Source organism: Botryllus schlosseri, chromosome 2 (assembly GCF_051294905.1).
Source record: "Botryllus schlosseri isolate E-star chromosome 2, Bs_hap1, whole genome shotgun sequence".
In the NCBI taxonomy this organism is placed as follows: domain Eukaryota; kingdom Metazoa; phylum Chordata; class Ascidiacea; order Stolidobranchia; family Styelidae; genus Botryllus; species Botryllus schlosseri.
In genome coordinates, this window is record NC_137237.1 from 37,405,808 (window position 1) to 37,425,063 (window position 19,256).

Here is a 19,256-nt window from a genome sequence, read left to right on the forward strand (position 1 = left end):
GACAATAGTACACATGCAGTGCAAATGCGACCCCAAGGGAATATAAGGCACCAAATTTGAAATGGGGAGCATCAGACATTTTCATAGAGATGCATTGCGTACAATTGTTGTCGGCGCGTTCTCTATGTCATTAAAACGTAACATATACATTATACATATTAAAAACGAATTCATTTTGATGTGCGAGGCTTGGGTCGCGAAATACCACTAAAACTCAGATTTGGGTTGCGGTCTAAAAAGTTTGAGAATCACTGCTTTATGCGAAGTGAAAATACAACATACTGCCGTTGTTCCGTAGTCTAGTTTCAAATCTTTGCTTAAATCCGGGTCATTTCATCTGATGACGAAGTACTTAATCCCGTCCCGAAAGACATTTACAATATACGAGCGTTACATAAAATCTAATACGCGAGGATTAGTTACACTTGACTTGTTCAGTCACGGAACACGATAAAATGATTTGCTAGTTTCGTGAACAGGAAGGTTACACTGCACAATGTTTTGCGTACGTTTCCCATCTGAAAGGCTGCCGGCATGCGGATGTAAGAACGCAATATTGACAATTTCCTATGAACCGCATCCTCAAAGCGAGCATATGATATCGTACGTTCATCTCACAAGCGCTTGTTTACTTTGCGCTATGCCTAATAGCAACACGATCGTTCTGTTCGTGCATTAGTAGGCTGGATGGCGAATGCAAAGTTTATATTCCAATATCCTACACTTGCGGTCATTACTGGCGCTAGCCAAGGTTTAGGAAGGGGAATCGCGACTGAACTAGCTGCCGAACTTGCGGAAGGGTCGTTAATAGTAGCGTCTGCTCGGTGTAAAGATGGTTTGGATGAAACTGCACGGATTGCGAAGTTGGAACGAAGAAATAGGAAGGGGGTAGGTGAGGTCGAGATACGAACCGTTACATCAGATCTGTCTAGATCCGAGGCAAGTGATACGCAATGTATTTGAGGGTGGTGAACACGTTGTGATCAACTCGAATTTCAATCTTCAGGACATTCGTAATACGATGAAATCATGCTTGAAGGACTGCATACCTTCTACATTCTCATCGGCGATCTTAATACTTAATTTCGGTACCCTGGGAGATGTCTCGAAAGAAATGTGCGACTTCCGCGACCCGGACTATGTTGCTGACTATTTTCGCGTAAACTTAGCGCATATCCCTATCTTAACGGGGGAGTTCATAGATTGGTCAAAAGCGGGGGAAACGAAGTTGAATACATTTGTCGTCAACATTTCGTCGCTGGCCGCTGTCCAACCTCTGACGTGCATGAGTCTATATTCGTCAGGTAAAGCAGCCCGTGATATGATGCTCAAGGTACGCGATACATAACGCTATTTTTATTGTGTAAATGCAATGCTTGTAGACGGGTAGATACACGGCATGTAATAGACTATTTGCTGACAAACTGTCTAGCTGAGATGGCCTCACAGAGCATTGCTCGCCAGTTGATTACGAATTTTATGAGCATGAATATTAGTTAAACTGCTATTACCGAAAGAATCTTTCTTTAAAGTAATTAAAATTTGTTCCATACCTTCATAGCTCTTTCATATATGGAATGCTATTCAATCGCATTGCGTTCCAGAAAGTTTGATATCATGGTGGTACACTTTTAGCTAAGAGAGAGTGTATTTCCTCCCGTCTACCACCGCTGATATACGGGTGTGAATATACACTCATGGTACAAGAAACCAGAACATATACCGCAGACTTAAACCGCAGTATAAATCGAGCACAACATTTTATTCCAAACTATGCATGCACGTATGACCGCGCTATAATTCTGAGTTAGGTTCTGTTTTTGTGTGTCACATTTTCCGGCCCTTTTGATGTAAATACACACTCTTTTCGGTAAGAGTGTTATAGGCTACATAGCCGGACTTCGGATCTCAAATCAACAGTCGACTGGTTAGCAAGAAATCGTGATGAGCAAGCATTACGAAGTACTCGACATTATGATTGCGATTCACCTAGGAATTGATAGCTTTATGCAGAGGGTTTCAATATACCCGCCATACGGCAATGGCAATGTCTTCTAATCCAGTGCTCTTCAACCTTTTTCGATGTGGTACACCCTTTTAACGTTTGCTCAAAACTCGTACACCCCTGTTCATTAGGGGTCTTCAAATTTAACTTTTCTACTCAAATCGTACTGGCCACTTGATAGAATTGTTGAGTTAACTAACTTAAGCCTACACACCAAATTTGGTTCAATTCCAACCAGTAGCCGCATGGCTACGGAAGAAGAAAGTTTATATTTATAATATAAAAATAAATAACGGAAAATGTGAAATTTTTCTGTTCACCCCATGAAAGTATTGGGTTGTCTATAAAAATGATGTTCTTTAAATTTGGTTCAATTCCAACCAGTACAAGCGAAGTTATTGCTGTCAAAAAATTTGGATTTGATAAAATAGTATTTGGTCACAGAGTCTATTCGCAGCCAGTTAGGCCGCACGCCACGCAAATTGGAATTTATTTCGTGTCAGCCCCAAAACAGCACGACATTACGATCGATAATCAACCTAAATGTAACAATATTGGGGAGAGAGTAGGTAAAGCTACTGCTGCAGAAGCGGTAATTCAGATCAGCGATGATAGCAGGCGCACCAGCCTAATGCGTATCAGGCCTGCCCCAAACCAGACACAGTCGATAGAAGCACATGGGCTGCAAGAGATGTCAGTAACCTCAGATCGTATGCCGCTATACACAGTCTATGTCGCTAATTTGCATCACTAATAGCAAAATACTAAATTGCAAATGTATGTCGAAATTTTGGACATAAAATCGGCATTTTAAAACAAAAGGGTTTCGATTTCACATGGAAGCTGTTTCGACCCTGCCTGACTACGTCACTTCATTTATGTGCATTCCGGTATTTATTAACGTCAAGTAGGAAGTACCGATTCAAGAAGTCTGAGCTATCGCGGCGGTTTCCTCAAAAATCACTAATAGACAAATGACTAGCTGAACACATGTTTGTTAACTGCATACTTTCCAACACCAAACGGAACCATTGGTCTATTGCCGACGGCTAAATGAATAGGAGAAACATTGGCTTATGACATCACAATCAAGCGGTGTACAGCATTACACTTGAGACAGCATCGTACCATATTGCTCATTAACCTGTGCGTCAACCTGTACTGACCCATAAACCTGCCTTTGTGATAGCTAGCCATCGGCTCATTGTAATTCGGATCTGGTACACCCCTGTTAGGGTTGTTCAGAATTGACCGACTTTCAAAAAGTCGTGGTTTTCAGTCCGTTTCCCATGTCTTATACCTTAAAAACAAATTCTGGCTACTTTTTTTTGTAATTCATCCCCTACATCCGTGTGCATTTTGCCGTTTTTTCATGCACCCAAAAAATTCTTCGGAATTTGGGGATTCCCCCGTTGTGAGTGACTCGACAGCAATCGCAAGTGTTCTCATTGACGTGAAGCAGATGTTCTAGCGTTGATGACGCGCTGGGCACGGCAGTGAAATGGGGATCATTGATTAGTCAGGTGTTTTGCTGCTTTGTTGTTAAAGAACTGTGTTTACGATTGAGGTGCAGGACTTACCAGGTAGCTTTTTGGCTCATGCAGTTAGCGAGTCTAGCGCAGGATTAGTGATTATAGTATTGTAGCAGTATTGAATTATTCGATCTAATGAACCTGATACTCTTTCTTGTCTACTGGGATAGAAAACAAAGCTTGTAAATGTCTTTTCCAGTGACTGTGGAAAACACCAGCCAATCGTTTGCTCTGAATTTTATGTTATTTCCTAAGATAGCAATATACTGGTAGGAGTATTTCTAATTTAGGAATCATTATCTTCCAGAATCAATAACTGGATCTAATCCGCTCAAGTTGTGCAGTATGTGTTTGACCTAAGAGAACTGAAATGTTTCCAACTATTCTTTGTTGCTTGACTGAGTTGATGTAGGCCTATATTTATTTTTCTAGGATTAGCTATAGTGCGAAATGTCTAAAAAAAAGAAAATTGCCATCTAGTGATATAGTATCAAAGAAAACTAGAAGATCACGGTCGCAGACACAGCATTTCCTAGCTGGGCCATCTGAGGAAACATTACGGGATCGAAGCTGCTTACTCTTAGGAAAGTTAAGCAGAATGTGTTACACCTAAGAGAGCATTCATATGCGAAAAATGAACCAGAAAAGTTACACATCCAGGACATAGGAGATGAAGTACGGAAATAGGTTTTTGGTTCCTGGCTGCCACAAAGACCATCACACAAGTCAATGCCATTGAAAGATTAGAGACAGTGTGAAAATAGAAAACAAATGGCTGTCACTAAAGGAAACTGCAGGCCAGCAATATGTATCAAGAAAACAAAGCGACTTTGAAGCCATTTTAAATTTGTGACTCTAAAAGCGCCTGTAAACCAGTTCGTTCAAAGACATATGCCAGGTTTCTGATCGCTTGAAAGTCAGCGATAATGCTGCTACCATGATAACTGCAGCACTGATTAAAGCTTGCCATGGTGACCTTAATGACTTTCATATTTCAAGACCTGGAACCTATCGACGACGCATTGCAAATCGTTTTAAAATTTCCGAGTCTATTGTTGAAAAAATAGCAAACGATCCACCAAAGCACATCACATTGCACTGGAATGGAAAGCTCACTAGGAGTCGTTTAGGAGAGCAATTTGAGGCCTTGGCAGTGCTGGCATCGTCTGCGTGTTCCAACGCATTTGAGAAGGGCAAACTTCTTGGCATTCGAACTCTTAATAGTGCTACAGGAAATTACGGGCTGATTCGTCATTTGAACTGCTGGAACTTTATAATTTAACAAAAAATGTCAGAGCTCTTGTGTTTGACACAACATCCTCAAACAATGGAAAAAATAAAGGTGCCGTTCTGTTACTTGAAGAATTGATGATCATATTCATGAACTAGTCATCCGGGAGATGTGGAAGTGAAGTGTGTATTTGGATCGGCGACCACAGACCCTGAAAACACAGATTTTATTACCTTCCAAGAAGTATAAACATAATGATCAATTAAGAAGCTCTAAAACACTTCAGTTTGTTGAAGGCAGCCGGTTGGCGATGAAAGCTGATGAAGCAAAGCAAGAAATAATTCCACTGATTAAGCCATATAAGCAAGAAATAATTCCACTGATTAAGCCATATAATGGAAAGCAGAAAGAATTCTTGATAAGAGATGACTACAGAGACTGTGCAACAGGCGCCTTGATGATTTTAGATGACCAATATGTTGATAATCGTTTTTGCAAGCCTGGTGCTACTAATAGCACTGGATGGACGAGTCAAATGCTATACTGTCAAAAAATGTTTATTATGAGTGAGCAAATGGGCTATTCTGAAGAGTTCATTAGAAACTCGGTACGAATCACAAATTCCTTCATGACATGACAAACTTTACATCATGTGATTTCACAGTTGCTGATGTGGCATATAAAAAGATGTGAAAACATCATTGGCATCTCACCGACGAAACGGTGGTATCTACAATGTTCTCGGCGAAACCAAAAATTCCTGACAAAGTGAAGGAAGCGATGGCTGCTAAATTGCTGCAAATGCCAATTCTTGAACAATTTCGCTGAGGTATACCTCTGTGTCTAATCTCTGACTCTGTCTCTGAGTCAATGAGTATGGTTGATTTAATTGGACCGGAATCATGGTTTCTATTCAATGCTATACATACCGAACATGATTAGTTGAGTCTTCCAGTTTCGGAATGGCATACTGATCCGCATTTCGTGACTGCTCAAGAATTTGTGAGTACCGTAGTGTTGAAGTAGTTAAAGACGCAGCAGAGCATTTGGTAAAATTGAATACCGACTTTGATGCTTTAAAAACAGATGACAAAGAACAGCGGGCGAGCCTCTTGCAAGCCGTGGAAGATCACGGGAACAGATATGCCGATTTCTCTGAAGCAACCATTTCATCCACCTGATTTGTAGTATTTGCCAAGTTGATCTATTTCTTTTCCTTATTGTTTCGTTTCCTTTGAACAATGTGATGTTTAAAATGTGGCTGTGAGTGAATGATACATTCACAGTTGTATTCTTGCACATGGTGATCCCGGAAATTGATGGACAATCTCGGGTAGGGTTGAGGAGTGTAGGATATGTGATCCAACCAAATAAATGACTATCAGTCTTAGGCAGTTTTGAGGAGTTCTAAGGGAGTGGGGGACATGAAAATGGTGTCCTGAACCGTCCATACTTTCTATAGTAAGGTTATGTAGCACTCCAAACCGCAATAGCTGCATAAACTCAGCTTATATATGACGTTCACTAGCCTAGTCCGAATAACGACACTCAAATATTAGGGGAATCCCCTATTTTTAGATGATATTCTTCCAGTTCAAAATGCACACGGATGCAAGGGATGAATTACGAAAAAAAGTAGTTAGAATATGTTTTTATGGTATAAGGCATGGGAATCGGACTGAAAACCACGACTTTTTGAAAGTCGGTCATTTCTGAACAACCCTAACCCCTGTACACCCCATCCGAGTGGTACACCCTTTGCAAATCCTGGTACACCCTGGGGTGTACGACAGCCCCGGTTGAAGAGCACTGTTCCAATCTACCCAGCCCTAAATATCAAAATTGTCCTTATTGTTGACTTTGGTCCGTACTTCGTGTTGTTTTAATCCAGTGGTTCTTAACCTTTTTTCGTCCAGCGCCCCCTTTCGAAAATTATCGTGCTCCAGCGCCCCCCAACTTCATAATGTAAGGAATGTAATAAAGACAATCAGTAAGATGGAGGGTCGTAACAGCACTTCGTCAACCTCCTAAAAACGACTGCCTTGCGCACCCATAGCGTGGTAAACCGAATTTCTGAGGGCTTCACCCCCAAGAACCCCATAGCGTGATTTCGATGGTCAGCAAAGTTTGTGTGGCCTGATCGCCCTAGGTACCAAAATTTTCTATAATGCATGAATGAATAGGTGGTAATTACATATATAAGTCGCGATAAACTGAGTGAGCTGTTGTATAGGAAGATAACGGGTACGTAATTGATAATTAAACATATTCGGGCGTGCCCGCAGGTACAATTATTCGTTACGAGGGCCGTAACAGCACTTCGTCAGCCTCCCCCCAAACAAAAAAACGTTGGTCCTGGGCCCCCATCGGGTGATAAACCAAGCTTCCGGGGGACTTCACTCCCAGAATCCTATTAGGCTGTCCTCTATTTGCTGAAAGCCTGTTAGGTATCTACATTGGGTGTCCATTTACTGCGGCAGCTATCCTCGCCTAGTCGCGCGAAGCGTGAAAAATTTAACTGATTAATGATTGAATTGGTCAATATTACCGGGAATTGCATGTAAATTGAGATTAATTTTTATCCTCTCTCTGCTCACGTAAACACATTTACCGGTAGATCTGAGTGAGGTGCAATGTTCCCTCTAAGCTGCGCACGTGCGCAGTGCTGACACGGTCTCTGCGCACAGAAAATCTACGTTGCGCACAGCAAATCCGAAGTTATTACCTTTTTTTTATCGATACGCACTTTTGTCCAGGGGTCAGCGCAGTGAGTTGTTGAGTGTGCGCAGACTCATCAAAACTTAAAGCGAACATTGTGAAGTTTCTTGGAAACTGTAGGGCCCGTTACTAATAATTAAACATATTCGGGCGGGCGAACCCGTTGGTATGACTTCAGTGCATGATGTTATTTCGTGCCCCCCTGTCTGCAATATCAAAAATACAGAATCGCTCAACGAGGATATCGCCCAACAGGAATATCCCTGTCGCCCAATCGTACTAAACTAAAAGACGCACACGATTTCAGATTGGTATTTCTTCACTGACATATAATTTTTCCCTGCTAGATGGAATTCGTCTTCTGGGGTTCAGATTGCCAAGACAGGAACCTTCGGTGTCAGTCATTTAGGCGCCCATGGACAATTAAACCTATTTTGTAGGCTAAATGTAACGAAGTTTTCGGTGTTAATTTGCTCTGAATACTCATTAACGATATGTCTTATCACCACATCATCTACTGCGAAGCCATTTTTCTCCAGCGCCCCCCATACCGCCCTCCTGAGGCCAGCGCCCCCCATATCGCCCCCTGAGCGTTTCCGCCCCCCTTCAAAATCGCCAGCGCCCCCTGGGGGGCGCTGGGGGCAAGGTTAAGAACCACTGTTTTAATCGAAGGAGATGACAATTGTTCTAGTAATCATGTACCGTATGCATCTCACTAGGCTTACCATATTTTTGTGACTTCAAAGCGGGACGCCTCCTAAGACCAAGACCCCTTAGCTGTGATATTTTAACTTTACATTTTCCGATATTATTACATAGGCAGTTGTGAACAATATGAGCTGCACATCCGATCCCTGTCAGATTTCTTTCGATCTTTTCTTTCACTTTGAAGAAAACATCATTTTGCCCTCTTCTTTTCACACCTGCAAAATTACTGTTGCAGTTGTCGGCACAAAACCCAACAACTTTTTCTTTAAGCTCATTTTGGTCAAGAATCGAAACCAGGTAATTGCTAAGTATTTCGGCAGTTTCACCGGGAAGTGATTTAAATTCAAACAGCTTCACTTTCACGCCGATATCAGGTACGAAGTAGCGAACCACAACAGGAACAAGCTTGATCTCTTTCCTGTTCGAATCATCAATAGTCACGGTGACGAAGTTGGCTTTGCCCAATTCTTGTAGATCAGCAGCTACCATCGGGGCAATGCAATTTACAATCACTGCTTCGCATTTCGTCCTTGCTAAAGCAAATTTAGGTTCAAAAAATTTTGAAACTAGCTTTGAGGTACAATCGGAACTCTTGAAGCTCTGTCCGTGAATAGCAGTGTGATATGCAAACGTAGCTTCCTTTGCTGCTAACTTTAAAGATTGATCAGAATTAGCCGGTTTGAAGAAATTAGTTACACACGACGACGACGCTGCCGCCTCAATAGAGGACCTGTGTTTTTTTAATTGCAAGTGTTTGTCAATATCTGATCGTCCGCCGTGGCTAATTGCAAACACAGCCATACAATGACTGCAGCGCACTTTATCTTTATCATTAACGGTTTCTTTTAAATATGGTTATTCTCGTTTTAAGTCATTTGTAAATGTACATTTTTTTGGGGGCATTTTAACAAGATAATTTAGCACTGCTACTTTTAGTCAAGTTACAGACCTAACCTACATAAACAAACATGCTTAAGGCCGTAAGGTACTTCTAGATTCACAAAATTTTCAAATTGCGATATTTTATAAACAGTAAATGCTAGATTCCCAAATGCATTCGTACTGTATGTCTTTGTCCCACTGGTCAATTAAACCATTAGCTATCAAAATATACCAAGGAAATCTTGAAAAATACACAATATGATAAACAACATTCATAATATTGACAGCTTACAGCTATTCCCAGGTGAGCGAACGGCTGCTGGCCTGCTGAATGTTTTGAAAGTCACGCTCTATTGTTTACAGATAGTGCTCTTCTATTTATTGTACAATATCAGCACGGCAGAGGGATTATAACAATTTTGAATGAGTTTAAATAAATGAACTTGTATGGGGGGTGAATTTCTACGAAAATAGTTGATTTCAAATCGTATTTTAACGTACTTCTTATTCGAAATCAGACAAAAGCAATACATTTTTGAAATGAACTAGTTTCATACTTTGGGATTCTGCAATAAAAAAAATTTGGAAAATTTTGTTAGTTCAGCAGTACCTTACGGCCTTAAAAAGCGTGACGTTTGGCTGACTGGTCGGGACGCCGGGACAAGACGTTAAAAAGCGGGACTATCCCGCCTAAAACGGGACGTATGGTAAGCCTACATCTCACTGACATGACGATGCTGAGGCCATAACGATTACGGTTTGTCAGTAGTGAGGTTTGGATTGTTCAAATCAAATTATTACTCAGAATGTTCGACTGTCCTTATACTAGGGTTGTCCAAAATTTGGAAAATCTTAAAAATGCCCCGTGATTGTGTCTCATTCCATAGATTATTGATAAAAAATAACAATGAGCCCAAAAGAAGCTCACGGGAAAGCCGTTAAGATTTCGGCCAAAGCGTTTTAAAGTAGCTGCCCAAGAATGGGCGTGCCACCGACCATAGAACGGCGAGAAGACTAGTAATCAAATAACCACGGCTCCTGATTGGCTAATTGGCTATGCTTCAATGATCACCACAGCAACAACTTGCTGATTATGTGCTCAAGGAGTCTGCTACCGGTGGGGATTCTGAAATCGCGTTGTTGGTAGGTTGGCAGATGATGATTTAAGATTAATTCAGGACATGTTAAGGTACAAAATACATGATGAACAATCAACAGCTGCTTCACATAAACTTCTACAGCATGACTGCTTTGCTGTGAAGGAAACGGCTGTAGCCTACATGCCGTGTTTTCATCGAGGGAAAGCAAAGACGCTTATGCAAGTAGTAAACGAATTCCCCGTTTCAGAAGGGATCCATCATCAGTGAATACAAATATAAAGCTTGACCATGACACTATACTTTGTGTGAGCTTATTGGACTCAAGTTGTAGTGTATAGTTGATATTTTGAATGCTCTAGGGATTGACTGAATCAGCCGGTTGTTCTTGGCAGTTATACTTACAGCAAATTGAATTCACATGTAAGTGTTGTCAAAGTCCTTAATGATGCTGCAGAAAAGAGGTATAAAGTAAGCACAATGCTGGATATCATGTCCAAACTATGCTGGATACTATGCAGTATAGTCTGTGATTATCTTTACACCTATTTTCTGCGGGATCAATAGGGACTTTGACATACCACATTGGGCATAGCCTGTGCGAGTGTGCGTTATCATTAGGGACTTTACCAACACTTACAAGTGAATTCAATTTACTGTAAGCATCTAATGAGTGCCAAGCATAACCCGCTGATTCAGCCGATTCCAATATCATTCAAAACGTCACCTATATATTACAGCTTGAGCCTAATAAGATCACACAAATTACGGTATCGTGTCATTGATAAGCTTTATATTTGTGTTCACTGATGATGGATCCTTTCCAAACGGGGAATTCGTTTACCGCTTGCATAAGCGCCTTTGCTTTCCCTCGGTGAAAACACGGCATGTAGGCTACAGCCGTTTCCTTCCAATAAAGCAGTCATGCTGTAGAAGTTTTAGTGAAGCAGCTGTTGATTGTTCATCATGTATTTCGTACCTTAACATGTCCTGAATTAATCTTAAATCATCATCTGCCAACCTACCAACAACGCGATTTCAGAATCCCCACCGGTAGCAGACTCCTTGAGCACATAATCAGCAAGTTGTTGCTGTGGTGATCATTGAAGCATAGCCAATTAGCCAATCAGGAGCCGTGGTTATTTGATTACTAGTCTTCTCGCCGTTCTATGGTCGGTGTCACGCCCATTCTTGGGCCGCTACTTTAAAACGCTTTGGCCGAAATCTTAACGGCGTTCCCGTGAGCTTCTTTTGGGCTCATTGTTATTTTTTATCAATAATCTATGGAATGAGACACAATCACGGGGTATTTTTAAGATTTTCCATATTTTGGACAACCCTATTATACATGGATCGAAGTCACTGACAAACATGTACTCTGTATATAGATTATAATCCAGTCTCTTGCTTCTCCGATTTCCTATGTTTAGCGCGCTAGGTGTTGATACCGTGTAGGTATAAAAGTATGACCCGGTATTGTATGGTCGCGATCGATCGATATTGTAAATCATTTTCAATAATCCGGGCGAATGCTTAATCAACTAACCAACAATATGAACTAACCAGTCTACCAAATGTCTGTCTGTGCAAATTTCACCATAATTCAACCGTTTATCATGATGTCTGATAGTGGACGTCTAGCCTATGTTTCGGGTGATACATGCCGTGTCAAGCCCGACCCCTAATTTCCAGAGTAACTCGATTGGTAGTTCCGTAATGTTTGCATTATTCCTAGTGTACGATTGCCCGTACATTTGGAATATTGAAGGTCTTATTACAATAATGCAATACCTCATCTGGCATTTACTGCACTAACCAATTCTGACTATCTGACTATCTGACGCAACAACAGGTAATGACTACAGAAAACATCAACGTGCGTGCGCTAAACTACGCACCGGGACCATTGCTTGGTACGAACATTACGAAGACGCTGATGTCTACATCGAACAGACACAACACCGCCGTTAACTTTCGAGAGATGGAGGCCAATGGAAAGTATCTAACGTGCAAGCAATCTGCTGCGAAGCTTCTTCGGCTGTTGCGCATGGATTCCTACTCGAATGGGGATCACGTGGATTACTATGACGTACTCGACGATTCATGAATTGTCAGAACTTGAGTAGTCGTAGTTAATTGACTTTTTGATGATGGATTCTATGCGTGTGGACTTCCTGGTATTACAATTATATCCATATAGCGTTGCCGCTGTAAATCTGGATATGCTGTACCACTAACATATATAGTCACTGGATGTGAATTGGTTGACGAATTGAGGTTGAAGAACATATAATGGCGACGCAATGGGGACAATCAGAGGGTCCGCGAAAGCTCCAAGTTTAGAAAATGGTTGATAACCTGATTCATATCTTGTTTTAATGGAGAAATCACAAGACGGATTTGCTTCATTACTGCTAAACCTTCTGGACTCACATGAAGAGAATGGCCGTCTGTGATGAAATATTATACCGTGCACACTCATTTTATTTGCCAAATTGCCAGTTGACTTTTATTACAAATATATACTAATACAAACATATTGCTGTCTAGAGATGTTTTGTAGAGGTTTTGGAAAGAAATTGTTGGCTGAAATCCATTTTATCCTGTGATAAGCATAACCTAGGGTTGCCATTCGCATAAATCCTATTTTTTGAGAATTTTGCCTCTTTTTATATGAAAAGGATTGAAATGCGACTAACAACACGACCGCGACGCAGCGAACGCTGAGTTCCGTAATAAATCGGGTAAATCAGGAGTCGAGTCAAGGTGAAGACTTTTTTTCTGATTCAACACCCACATTGCTGTAAAAAAGCGGATAATTCGGGAGTCGAGTCGAATAGATTACCGTATTTTTAGTCAGCACAGTACTTTCGGCCGAAAAATGTTCAAAATCACCAATTTTCTTGTTAGGTACCGGAGCTTTCGGATTTTTCGTAAATTGTCCTATTTTTAGGATCTCAGAATATGGTAACCCTACCTTACGCTATTCCCGAATAACTTCAAGATGAGCTGCTAAATAGAAATGACGAGGCTAACGTTAAATGTTCATTGTTCAATGAAGATCTGTTTTCCTGTTTTGGTGCCATAGATGTTGCGATCACACCCAAAGGTGTCGTCCGAAGCACTACGCGTTATTATTACATTGGTGACCACCTATATTTGTCACTTAACCTACAAGCCAGACCTATTTAGCCATTAGGAAATTTTAATCGTGCTGATCATGTCGAAAGTCACCACATAAAGAGGCTTTATTGCATGGCAAGTTCTAAATTTGCTAAAATAATATATTCTCATATTCAAACTTATTGCATGGCTATCCGAGAGAATGAAAACGTCTAATAGTTCATAGAATCGCTAGGTTACGGCACCATAGTTCATGGTCTATATAGCTTTGGTAGATTTTCTATCATGAAAAAATACAAACAGCCGCATGTAGTAGGCCGTATGTAAATAACACGTTGTGGCAAGTTCATACCGATTCCCCATTCGATATCCAAGACAATATCTACTTTTTTATTGATGAAATCCTGAAGAAATGCGTTTCAATCGAAGTTAAACTCAACGCTGGTAAACACTCACCGACAGGTTACCCGGTATAGTCCCCGCATAATATTGTGTGGTTACTGATTATACTGAATAATGAATACATTGATATCACAGCCGTCAGCTAATAAACGAGAGTACTGCCTATTGTTCACGACATATTTACTATTCGCGATAATAACACGCTTCAACGCGCTTAAACCTTCACTCAATCGCAATCATGTCGTAGCAAAATGAGTCGAGAGGTGGACTGTTAATACTATATGACTATGCGGTAGCATGAAGCTCACGTTCATTTTAAGACAAGCCGCCCGAGGTTACATGGCGAGTGCAAAGCATAAATTTCAAGAACCGACTCTCGCAGTTGTAACCGGCGCTAGCCAAGGTCTCGGCAGGAGTATCGCAATAGAGCTAGCAGCGCAGCTTGCTGATGGATCAGTAATAGCCACAACTGCTCGCAGTAAGGATGGCTTGGACGAAACAGCGAAGATGGCACATGAGGAACGGAGAAATAGAAATAAAGCCGGTGAAGTTGAAATAAGAGCTGTTCCGTCGGATCTGTCCAAATCTGAGGTGACCACAGTGAAATGCATGTACCGTATGATACACAGACCGACATGGTTTAATTTATACAGGACATCTCAACAACGATGCAATCATGCGTGAAAGGCTGTGCGCCATCGCAATTCTCGTCTGCAATTTTGATATTTAATTTCGCTACCTTGGGAGATATTACCAAGAGAGTGTGCGACTTTCGCGATCCAGACGAAATCGCCCGTTACTACCACGTCAACGTATCACACCTTCCTGTACTGACGGGGCAATTACTTGACTGGTGCAAGTCGGGCGAGGGGAAGATGGATGCAGTTGTCGTGAATATTTCTTCGGTGTCCGTCAGTAAACCGGTCGTTGGCATGAGTCTATACTCGTCCGGCAAAGCAGCCCGTGATATAATGCTCAAAGTGAGTAAATAATTTCGCATTCCTCAATGTGAGACCTTGGCAGCGCTCTCCTCGCTGTGTGGATATTATACAGGTGATTATCCGCAGTAGTAGAATTCCATTTCTCGTAACATCCTGATTTCTGTACGAAAGCAAAACGTTTAAGTACCTCCAGGCTATGTTATAGGAGTAGTCGGCTACGTTTCGTCATGAAGCCACAGCGACGTAGTTTATTTTCGATGCGGTAAACTGTACTTATAGTCTAGGCATGCACGTATCACAGATCCATGTATGTAAGCACAGCAAAGAAGAGCTTTGGTGTTCCGAACAGTATCAGTCTACAGCATTGCTAGTCTCCAAACCGCCTAATACTCTCTGATGATATCTTTGCACGATAGATACTCATCGACTTATCTTATGCTAACGCAGTATGTTCTATGTGACGATTGCAATTTTAGTTGATACATCCGATACACGACACGACTAATTCGACATGCTAAAGACATTGATTAACAAATAAAATATCGAAGATATTACTGTTTTTCTCAGTTGAACAACGAATGAAGTCGTCGACTCTGTATCAAAATGCCGTCTATCTTCGACCGGAAAAGAGACTTGAATTTTACGCTCAAAGTTGAATTATTAATCATTCCATGTTTCGATGGTACCTCGCTCTTTGAACACCTGCTCTAAAATGTATACCGCATTAAATTGCGATGACGAGTAGCCTAGCGGTACACTCGATTGCTGCAACACCGATGGCGCGTGAGTTCGCTCTAAGCAAGTATTAGAGCGTTCATGTTTTGTTTTACTATTTACCGTAATTCAATCCTAATGGGATGTGTTGAAATACCTATACCGAAAGTGGGCCGCTCTCGCAGTCGGTAGCACCAGAATGTTATTGGCCCGATGTAAAATGTCCAAGTCCATAGATATCGAGGTAGACTCACCACGAATACTAAAAAAAAAACGCTGCAAAACTGCGGAGCTGTGGCGCACTTCTCCATGTTTCACCAATCCAATGGTTGTGCTATCGAGTTGGGACCGATGTGTCGCTTTATCAACAATAACAAACCGTCACTGGATTATCTTTGTGAAAACAACTATTCCCGGTTATGGGCTCGGCTGCTTGCACACAATCGGTGAACGAACGTAAATTCATTGCATTCTCGGTTGGATGTTCTCTCGTCGACATGCAGCACTTTTAACATTATCGTATCATCGGCACCACGCATTCACCCCTACTAAATGAAGTAGATGAACATTGTCATTGATGGGACTTACAATGATAAAATAACTAGGGCAGTTATTGTTGAAGTCAAATCCGACGAAATTTGCGCTTATTTCTCACAAAAGTTGCAGTTAAAAGTTGCATTTATTTTTCACAAAAGTTACTCTATAACGTTGCATTTATGGACAAATTCCGTGAAATTATGAGGGTGTGAGATACTCAAATCGACCTGTATCCAAGGCGCTGTAGCAAAACTCAGTGTTGGCGACTTCAACAAAATCGATAGCCTGAAAAATTGACCCAATGATAATAAAATTTGAATATACGTCAAATCAGAAAGGTGCTCAAATTTAAACGACAGTGAAATATTCAAGCGATCTATTACATATAGTTCCAAATATTTTCAAGGAAAAAGTTAAATGTATGAAATATCGATAAAGTTGAAAAACAAATTGTCTGAAAAAATGAAGAAAAGTTGGAAAAAGTTACACATTAGTATTCCTCCAAACAGCTTAAAAGACAATGCTACATAACTTCTGAGTATTCAGGAAGCTGCCGGAAGCTGTAAAATAATGTTGCAAAAACTCGGCCTACTAAGAACTATATTTCATCCGGGTAAAAGTATTTTTGTTGATAACTTGGGTGGTGGATGTTAACAAGGAAACTAACGTGTATTTCCCATATTTACATGTATTAAATATCTGTCAGTTTCTGTATGTTTTGGCGAGCAACACTAGGTTTTAAAAAGACAATTCAGGTCACTATATTTCGTTTTGAATTTCCCAACAATTAACCCTTTGCTACTCCGTCAGGTACTCGCAGCTGAAAGTCCCAACGTACGAGTGCTGAACTATGCCCCGGGACCGTTGCTTGGCACGAGGATGGCCGAGACGTTTCGAACGACGCCTAATAAACTACATACCACCAAGAGTCTTTACGAGGAAGACACTACTAGAACGCGTGTGCCATGCAAGCATTCTGCTGAGAGACTTCTACAACTGTTGCGGGCGGACAAGTATACTAGCGGAGACCATATTGATTATTTTGACATTCAAAATGAATCATAAATGCATTATATTTCGTGCGCAAATATAATTCGTAACAGAGACAAGCGTGAATTGGGTTTTGCGAAACCAGAATTGAAGGTGTTAGCTGGGTTTGTCGTATTTGAAAAACAGCAACAAGGTTGTAGTTCTCATTTGGTAAAGTCTGCCTTGGCGCAACAAGATATACTTCACGGTAATCTATTGACTATCACTTGGAGAATGTCTTTCCTGAATTTTGCATGTTTGTCAGGGTATATAAATAAGCAAAATTAATAAAATAGTTTTTTTCCACAACCATTCTTTATAATTCCAAATGTTTATGACACTTGGAATTGGTTCAAGTCATTACCTTGAGCATAATACGAAGTGCATTCTGAATTCGGAACTCACATCCGCAGTGAGATTCTGATTTAAAAAATTCCGATATGCTATTTTATGGTTAATAACGACCTTTGAATCACATCCGAGGGGTGAAATATGGGGTAAGTAATCGTACTTGCCTTAATTAAGACTTGACCCAGCTGCATATATCTCGTTTATTACATACACATATACATGCTATATTAGTGGTCTCCAACACGCGGTCCACAAGAACATTTAGTGCGGCCCGCGTCGGCCTTATGGATTTTCAAAAATATTCGACAATATTGAACTGACACATATCTTTATTTCGATTTGAGATCTTGAAATGCAATCTAAAACTGCTCCAAAAACCCGAAGTTGCTCATCAGACTTTGCTATCACATCACTTTCAAAAGCCTAAGCGGTGTCTTACAAAAAGCCTAGAAGTGGGCCGTGCTATAAGTCGGCAGTTACGGAAAAACTATGAAGATTATCGGCCTCGTGTAAATGGGCACAGCAGTCGACAAACACCATGAATACCACAAAACACCCACGCTCACGCACACGCAGAACGGTCAATAAACTACGTGAGTAACTGTATATAGCTACATGCTGCTGTCTGTTATTAGAGGATCGGATATGAAGTCCCGAGAAGTTGAAACAAATTGATGTGATACAATACACTACCTATCGACACATCCACGAGAATATGATATACTATATTTGTTCGATTTAATTTATAAAAAAGGGTTGGTAAAGGTGAGCCGCCAAAGAAACAGAGATATGTTGCTATTAGATTAATCTACCACTGCTACGACAACGTAAGCTGTGATCGTTTCGTTCGCGGTCGATTTGAAATTGACTTCAATTTGAGTCGCAAATTTTGCTCCGAGTCACGAGTCAATCCACATTTCTGAAGCGCCGATCCAAGTCAAGTCAAGTCATTTTTTGCAAAGTGACTCCCAGGGTTGTAATGACTCGAGTCATGACTCGACTCGAGTCACGATTTTTTTGAGACTCGACTTGACTCGAGTCATTTTCTTGAAATGGGAAAATGACTCGACTCGACTCGAGTCAATATTTGGATTGACTCGACTTGTACTCGAGTCATTACGCATGACTCGATGCAAGTCATTGACTCGGCTTATTTTATATGACTTGAAGATGAAGAAATTTGCGAATCGTAATGGCTAGATCAACGCATCTGACGAATTCTGGCGACATCGCTATCTGTCACCACTGCTTGCTTTGCACTCGCCTGATATCAGATATGCCGCCGTAAAAACAACAGACAATGGTACATAGTAGCAATGCATTGTACAAAATCATCCAGTGGTGAAGAGGTAATATAGATCCTCCGCAATCAAAGACTTTTCAATTATACAAGCAAACAATCGAAGCAAAGTTCAATTACAGCCAATGAAATGACTTAGATGGTCAAGAGACTGATAAGCTCATGTGTAGATTTGAAGGCGATGATTCTTTGCATTTTCGGGCGACTAGAAAGAATGAGTGCTCTTCAGTGTGGTTCAAAAATGCTTGTCAATTCCTGCATCTAGTGCCCTAGTGGAACGTGTATTCAGTAAATGTGGATTTATTCTTAGGCCATGCCGCTTGAACATATCGGAGGATCTCCTTTCCACATTAGTATTTTTGAAGTGTAACTCATTGATTTGATCTGCTGTCTGTGAAAACACACAATACCCCCCCCCCCCGTCCATTTGACGTTTTGTTAGGTATGTGCATTGTACACGTGAGTAATAATGAATGACTAATATTGTGTGATGTTTGTACAATGTGGCTGTTCTAAAATAACTTCTTTTTTTTATTTTACTGGGTGGCTACTTGATAAAATTGTTATGTTGCATAAAAAGAACACTGAATCTGGGTTAATTTGAAATAGTAGAATCAATGATGTGAGAGAGAATATTTTAGATTTGAAAATAAATGGAGTATTTTTAGTGAGAAATTCTTTTATAA

General features: G+C 40.8%; 2 protein-coding genes across 2 annotated transcripts; both read left to right on the plus strand.

Moving 5' to 3' along the window:
• The first annotated feature begins 525 nt into the window (after positions 1–525).
• LOC145434557 (sepiapterin reductase-like) lies at positions 526–12,372 on the plus strand. The gene is made up of 3 exons (XM_080311905.1): positions 526–939; positions 1,007–1,333; positions 12,026–12,372. The coding sequence occupies exons 1-3, from the start codon at positions 688–690 to the stop codon at positions 12,278–12,280; spliced, it is 834 nt and encodes a 277-aa protein (XP_080168031.1). The 5' UTR covers positions 526–687; the 3' UTR covers positions 12,281–12,372.
• Positions 12,373–13,854: 1,482 nt separating this feature from the next.
• LOC145434556 (sepiapterin reductase-like) lies at positions 13,855–16,999 on the plus strand. Its single transcript, XM_080311904.1, has 3 exons — positions 13,855–14,289; positions 14,352–14,678; positions 16,701–16,999. The coding sequence occupies exons 1-3, from the start codon at positions 13,996–13,998 to the stop codon at positions 16,953–16,955; spliced, it is 876 nt and encodes a 291-aa protein (XP_080168030.1). The 5' UTR covers positions 13,855–13,995; the 3' UTR covers positions 16,956–16,999.
• The last annotated feature ends 2,257 nt before the right edge of the window (positions 17,000–19,256 follow it).